This window comes from Onychostoma macrolepis, chromosome 16, assembly GCF_012432095.1.
Source record: "Onychostoma macrolepis isolate SWU-2019 chromosome 16, ASM1243209v1, whole genome shotgun sequence".
Taxonomy (NCBI): Eukaryota; Metazoa; Chordata; class Actinopteri; order Cypriniformes; family Cyprinidae; genus Onychostoma; species Onychostoma macrolepis.
Window position 1 is genome coordinate 14,703,326 of NC_081170.1, and position 7,861 is coordinate 14,711,186.

At 36.8% G+C, this 7,861-nt stretch overlaps 1 protein-coding gene across 1 annotated transcript in view; it reads left to right on the forward strand.

Annotated features, from left to right (window-relative positions):
• Positions 1–786: 786 nt before the first annotated feature.
• Positions 787–7,861, forward strand: part of si:ch211-113g11.6 (uncharacterized protein LOC559008 homolog) — a 20,366-nt gene continuing 13,291 nt past the window's right edge. The window contains exons 1-4 of the mRNA XM_058745964.1: positions 787–1,012; positions 3,815–3,954; positions 4,314–4,376; positions 5,027–5,122. Coding sequence (XP_058601947.1) covers positions 934–1,012; positions 3,815–3,954; positions 4,314–4,376; positions 5,027–5,122 — 378 coding nt within the window. The 5' untranslated portion in view covers positions 787–933. The remainder of the gene's footprint in view (positions 1,013–3,814; positions 3,955–4,313; positions 4,377–5,026; positions 5,123–7,861) is intronic.

A 7,861-nucleotide genomic window follows, 5' to 3' on the forward strand; every position in this document is an offset into this window, starting at 1 on the left:
ATCCTTACTACATTTATGTGCCTTGATCGTGGTAGTTCCCTTGCTGTCTATGGAGGGTCAGAGAGCTCTCGGATTTCATTAAAAATATCTTAATCTGTGTTTTGAAGATGAACTGAGCGCGTTTGGAACTACACGAGAGTGATTACTTAATGAAGGAATTTTCATTTTTGGGTGAACTATATATTTAAATACTCTCAAAAATTCCCTTTATAATCAGTGTCTACACTGTGAAATGAATCTCTTACTTTGTACATACATCTGCACTACGCGAGAGTGCGCAACTCAGTCAGCGAGTGCAAGTACTGAACAAATACTCTGGTGAATCTAAACTGAATCGACACTTTTCATTTCATTTCCATTCGCAACAGCTGTATTAGATTTAGTTTAATTGTACAGGGGCATTTTTGTCAAATTTGGTTACTTTTTTTGAAACCCAAACCCTGACCCCCAATATATAAAAATATATACATTTACAATTATTGAAATGAATAATAATTGAATTATTTAAATTATTTACATGAAAAATAATTGACAATTGTTTACACCCCTACACGTAAACTGTGATAACTTTAACTATGATAAACTGTAAGACATAGTGTCTGCGAGATCTACAACAAGCTGAAGTGTATTACAGTGAAATACATTATTCACAATGCATTGCATGTAAACAAATAAATGAAAAAGTGTTTAGCTTTATCAAAAATGTCAATCTGCGTGATCGCTGTTGTGAGCGCATGTCTGCTCGCTCCGTTCTCTCTCTTTCAGAAGGTGTGACGTGAAGGCAATTAGCCCTCAGATGCTCAGAGAGGTCTGGTGAGGGACAGACGGCGCTCGCTTATCACACGCGCACTCCTGCAAAACAACACCAGTCTTAATCTAAAACGAGACTTTTATTAACGTGGCGTCACTCCAGTTAAAACATCGCGGAACAACATGAATCTGCTCATACTGGCGACTCTTTTCTCAACGGTTTTGGCCGAGAAATCACCTCGGCTGAAATTCACCGTGATGGGTAAGACTTATTTTTCTTCGGCGCAGTAGTTTCAGTCAGCATATGGATTTGGTGGAGAGTTCTGGAATTTTCTCGTTCTCAGTCTCTGATGTTTATCCTTACTAAAGCAGAAATTGCTAATCTTATTTTCCCCTCGGGAAACAAAAACTGCTGCATAATAAGACTTCCAATTCCATTAGGACATAAGAAACAGAAGAAGTCAGATCACGTTGTTAGTAAATGGAAGCAGGCCAAGGGACATTGATTGCTTTACATTGCTGTTTTGAAAACAAAAACCGATTGAGGCTTATATGCACGTCATGACTTCACTTTATGACGTATCCGTGTATTAATCATGGTTAAGAGTTCATAAGCCTATTAGACTACAATGATAAAAATACAGTAAACGCAACGCGTAAAGTACTGACACTGTATACAAATTAAGCAAATAGTGATGGAGCCAACATTTTAATCTAACCGAAGGTTCATACAAGGATGCTGGAAGGATTTTTGACTGTGTATCCATAGTAACATATCTTTAAGACATGTTAGTAATGTTGTTCAAGAGCAAGTAGTCTGCTTGGGATGTATGAGTAAACAAGCTCCCGAATCTTCCTGGAGGCTACAGAATAAGTAATTTTCTGAAACGACCATTCGCTTTCTAACTAAACTTGTAAATGCGTTGAATGACGTTGCTGATTTTGAACGCAGTTTTCGTGTTGAATACGCTGCAAGTGGGTTTGATTTAAGAAATTCATTGGACGCAATCTACAGAGCTGCAATGCAGGTGCGCGAGCTAACGGGAATGATGGCACTGCAGCAACTGATGCATTTCCAAGACTCAGGGCACAACATGCGATGCAAGGAAAAACACACTCGCAGAAGAGAATAGCCCATGGAAAATTCCACGACACCTACCACTATTATCTATTCCAAGCACGTTCACAGTCTTCTATGTCGATACGGCCAATATGGGTCATGCGATTCATAAGTGTTTATTTGAAAACACCAACATGCCTCACGGTCATCACCCTCAGTGTTACGTGATACTACACCCACTCACAATTACAGATATGAGAAAGCAACGAGAAAGACCAATATGAGTCTCCGATGAGCTTGTAGATCTTGACCGCCCACTTCAGCACCATGGACAACAACGCTTCCCCGAATCCTCAATTCAGTGCACGTTTTCCCTGAAATCACGAAGGATGCGATGGCGAGACAAATAATCTCATAAACTAAAGGAATTTGCTATGGAAAACGACACCTTCGTATGCAAATAGAAACCGGATCAGACCGGTCTGCAGGCTTTTTAGACCTCGACAGACCCCGCTTCGAATAGCCAGTTATTGATTAAGATGAAATCTCTACCAGCGCAGACCGAGACAAACACCTGTTGCAACATGTTAGTTTTAGGAAATAATCACAAATCCCCGCTTTATACAATGTCGTGGAAATAATTGATAGTTTTGCATAGCTGTTACCCCTGACAACCACATTTGACCGTTTTCTCCATTTAGGTCAGATGAAAAACACCCTCCAAAACCCATTTTACAGTGAAAATCAACTCAAATCCCTTAAATAATAAGCTATAGCATAATGTTTAACATACATTCATTCATACATTCATTCATTCATTCATACATTTAGTAAGTGCATAACTCCAACAACATGCAAAATGATTTACATAGAACAGGCTGAAAAGGAAAATTGACAGTCTTGTTAAAAGAATATTCCGCCCAAGATGTAGATGAGTTTCCTTCATACAGATTTGGATAAATTTGGCATTACATCACTTGCTCACCAATAGATCCTCTGCAGTGAATTGGTGCCGTCAGAATAAAGAGTCCAAATAGCTGATAAGCATCACAATAATCCACAAGTAATGCACACAACATAAATTAACATTCTGTGAAGTAAAAAGCTGCATATTTTAATCCATTTTTAAGACATTTGTAACTTAAAAAACATTGCTTCCTGCTAAAATATGAGTCCTAATCCATAATATTGCTTTGCAGTGAGGAAAAATGGTCTTGTCTGAATCAGGCTGAAATATGCACAGATCAAATGTAAACAGACCAAAGCAATTCTAAACAAAGATGTTGGAGGATTTTAATTTGAGGGTACAAAACAGGTGATGCACTTTTTCACTGGATGAAGCATTATTATGGATTATGGACTAGTATTTCGCAAGAAGCATCTTAATGCTGGATTTGTTTTTTACAAACATGCAACTTTTCGATTTACAATAGACTCACTTTGATAACTGATGGACTGGTTTACATGTAGATCAATGTGATGTTTTTATCAACTCTCATTCTGACGGCACCCAGAGAATCCATTGGCGAGCAAATGATGTAATGCTAAATTTTTCCAAATCTGTTCTGATGAAGTATCCAACTCATCTACATTTTTGATGGCCTATGGGTGAGTAAATCTATGGGTGCACTATTTCTTTAATGTATGCATTGGTTGCAACACTGTTTCAAATATTCAGTTAATATTATCATAGAGTTTGTATGCACAGCTTTTTATCTCAACAATAAAATATACATGAAGCATTTAATGCATTTAAATGATCTCATATAAAATGCTTATTTGTATTGCTATCCTAACTATACATATTTTTTATGTCTAGTTGTATTTTATTATTTGCATTTTGCATAGTTCTTCCCTGTGACCCATTTTTGGATTGCAACCCTCCTGTTCAGAACCACTATTTTCGTAGTCACACATTATTTATTCATGCAGTATGTGAATATATACATTTAAAGATTGCCAGAAACATATTTATACACTGCATTTCTGTCAATTTCTCTATAGAGTCACCTCGGTTTCGCTTCATGAAACCGGAGAACTACACAACGGTTTACCACCAACAGGAAACTGATGTCCTGTATTTGGGGGGCCAAGGGGTCATCTATAAGCTCACCTTCAGTGATAAAGGAGTACATGACACGCAGGTAGGGGAGCTGGCACAGTAACCTGGAGCCAAAGTAGATCTATCACTGCTCTAAATCCTGAGTCTGACCTAGATAGCTGGTACTCAGTAAGTAGCAAAAATGTGCTATTATTTATGGAGCAGAACAATGCTTTATAATGGAGGCTCTCTGAAACGATTACTTGTGGGTGCATAAAAGCAAGCATTTCTTGCCAAGGAGGGATAGTTATGGTTTCTTATCCTTTTACTGTCACCATAACACTTTATGAACTGTTTCTCACTGTAATTATAGAATATAGCATTAACATGATGAGAACAATTCATCACTACATTATTATGTATGCAAGGCGGCATGATTAGTATGTTTTGATGTGCTCACAGATCCATGCGGTAATGGATGAGAATGCAAAAGAGACATGTGTCTCCAAATCACCAGCATGGAAGGTAAGAGAAACAATATTCATATATACATCTCAATCTCACAATATTCAGTCAATTCAGACCTCAAGTTGCTTGTGAGAATAAGATTATCTCGACTCATTTAAACCTATGATTCAGTGCACTCACAAATCTAACCACAAGAAATTACTAGTGTCCAGTTATCCGTTTCTCATAAACCCTCTGAGTGAATTACACCCATCAGGTTTAGATGGATTAGAATAAATTCAGAATTCTGAAACTGTAATCAGAACATTTGTGAACATGTTTTCAACACGCTCCTCATTATGCAAGCTGGAGTCTGGCTGGATTCACTGCCCTGGTTCAACATATACAGAAATAGTCATCCATGATGAGCAGGTCATCATTCAGAGTTGACTGAATGAGGCTATTATTTAAGGGTAATGACACAGACAGCCAACTGATGAGTGATGGGCTTCTTTAAATATCTAAATAAAGATGGTGGTTAGGTCGATCATTCTGAAAAAACAACCTTGATTATGTCCACAAAATCCAGTTTAGTATAGAAAAAAGTAAAAATTCCCACACTGGATGACATACTGTGTTTAGCAACTATATCTTTTTCTGTAATTTATAATATATGATTTCTATATGTTTTGCATTGACAGATATTGTGTTCTTTCATCTTTCTGTAGCAAGAGTGTGCTAATTTCATCACAGTAATTGAGAGAGTTGGTGATTCGTTCGTGGTGTGTGGGACAAGAGCAGGTGCTCCTAAATGTTGGCTCCTGGTAAGATTCCTTACCTGCCATTATATATGTGACTATCACAGTCCTGAAGCAATTTAAACTCCATCTGTAAGCAAACCACATAAGTGTTTAAGATTAAGATGTCTTTCTTTGTTAGTGTCTATATTTGCATGTATGCATTTCGTGGCCTTAGAATTATAAGGTTCTATCTGCATTCTGAGTGGTTTTGAGATATTGAGCTTCAAAGTTTTTGTATTACATATTGCAAAAATGATATGGGGAACATGTCTCTTTCCTACATGAAAATGACAGAGACCCTAAATGTATTCTAAATGTACAATATCAAAATGCTCTCAAATTTTTAAATGGGGATTTTTGGAACAGATCAAATGCAGATAGAAACTTCTCATTCTAAAAAGTCATTTTCCGCTTGGAATTATAAGGTTCTATCTGGCAAAACATTAATTGAAGCAACAATTTTCAAGAAATACAAATAGGTTTTTTTTAGAATTTGTTTTAAAACATAAAATTTGTGTTGTAACAATGTGTCAACATGTATGAGAAAGGTACATTTAATGCTTTATCACATTTATTCCATATTTTAGGACAAATATTTTTTTCTTGGTTAAGTTAGGCACAAAAGCAATACTAAATATTTTGTCCAGTGCTCATGTTAATTTTAGCTATGATTATAGTGGGTAATTAAACACATTATTGAAGGAACAGTTAAGGCAGTTACTCTAATCCATCTGACCAGGACTTTATTCCACAAAAAGCGGGAAAATGGCTTTCTCTTCAAATCAGTATGGCCGAGATAACATGCTGACGTTTATTGGTGTAATTAAGACCCCATCATTTAAATCGTTGACTATTTGATATTTAAGGCTTAATGTTGTAAAATTTGAGACATTTTAAGACTTTAAACTGCATGAATATTTCGCCAATCAGTAGGCCTACATAATTACGGAGCCCGGGAAGTCACCTGTAGGAGAAAAAAAAAAAAAACAATCCGTTCCCTCAGTTTATAAACCGTACTCACGAATTCTTAAACTGTTCCCTCGGTTTAACAAATCGTGCCCACGGATTAATAAACCGTACCCACGAATTTCCAATCCGTGCTCTCAGATTTTGTAAACCGTTCCCTCGGTTTTTGAATCCGTTCCCACAGATTAATCATAATCCGTGCGCACGCTTTCGCAATCCGTTCCCACGGGTTTGTAAACTGTACTCACGGATTCATGCAGCAAACTCCTAGGTAGCCTACGTGTTAACAAATCGTATTGTATATTGTTTTATTGCATATTATTACTATTATGTGGAATAGGCCTACAGCGAATTGTAACGGACACGAGTTGGAATACAACGATTTAATAAGAAAGATGTGCGTCAAAATCTCGTTTAATTTGTGATCATCTTAGACTTGATTATTATTGTATAATAAACCTGGCATTGTGACTGACTATGGAGTTATTTGTTACTCTTTTGTAAGTCGTTTTGAATAAAAGCTTCTTCTAAATGCATGTAACCTAAATATATAACAACAACAATAATAATAATAAAATAATAGTTATTATTATTATTATTTTAATTTATAGGCTAAATAAATGAGTGCACTTAAGACAGTAAAATGTTTGTCATACAATAATTCATGAATGCTTTATTTTTAATAACATTTTACAGTTTTGGAAATGTGTTTGTGTACTATTCATTCTTAACACGAAGACTTATTTTGGTGATTTTATTATACTAAGCTTTTCCCCCCAGAGTTAGATACTGTTAATGTGGATGTGCCAGAACTTTCTTCAGTTAAACAAGGAGAAAACTGAAGTCATCGCATTTGGAAACAAAGTTGAAGTTCTCAAGGTGAATGCATACCTTGAGTCTAGGGGTCAAACATCTAAAAACCAAGTAAACAATCTTGGGGTGATTCTGGAGACAGACCTTAGTTTCAGTAGTCATGTCAAAGCAGTAACTAAATCAGCATACTATCATCTCAAAAACATTGCAAGAATTAGATGTTTTGTGTTCAGTCAAGACTTGGAGAAACTTGTTCATGCCTTTATCACCAGCAGGGTGGATTATTGTAATGGTCTCCTCACCGGCCTTCCAAAGAAGACCATTAGACAGCTGCAGCTCATCCAGAACGCTGCTGCCAGGATTCTGACTAGAACCAGAAAATCTGAGCATATCACACCAGTCCTCAGGTCCTTACACTGGCTTCCAGTTACATTTAGGATTGATTTTGAAGTACTTTTACTCGTTTATAAAGCACTCAATGGCATAGGACCTAAATGCATTGCAGATATGCTCACTGAATATAAACCTAACAGACCACTCAGATCATTAGGATCGAGTTAGAAACACCAAGGGTTGGACTTTGGACTTTGCACTGGGCTGGTTCCACGCTGCACGTCACGCTTTTTCAATGCATCATACACTCAACAATACATATACATATGTAGGGTAAGCGTGGCATGTGAGTGGCGGCCGGGGGTGGGACTTTGGGCCTTGTGCCCCGCAGCACCTCTCCTTGATGGCTCGTTTTGGGCCTAATTTATGCCTTACACATGGAGGGCCCAGAGGCAGCCTTACAATATCTTACTATTTATAGCTTTATTATTATTATTACTATTATTATTTCGTCATTACTATTACTACCATTTTTATTATTATTATTATTATTATTATTATTACAATTTGTCCTCTTCCTGATTCCCCAACCACCCCCTGTCTCGGATGAATAAATTTATTATCGTTATTGTTGCTACTATTACTATTTAC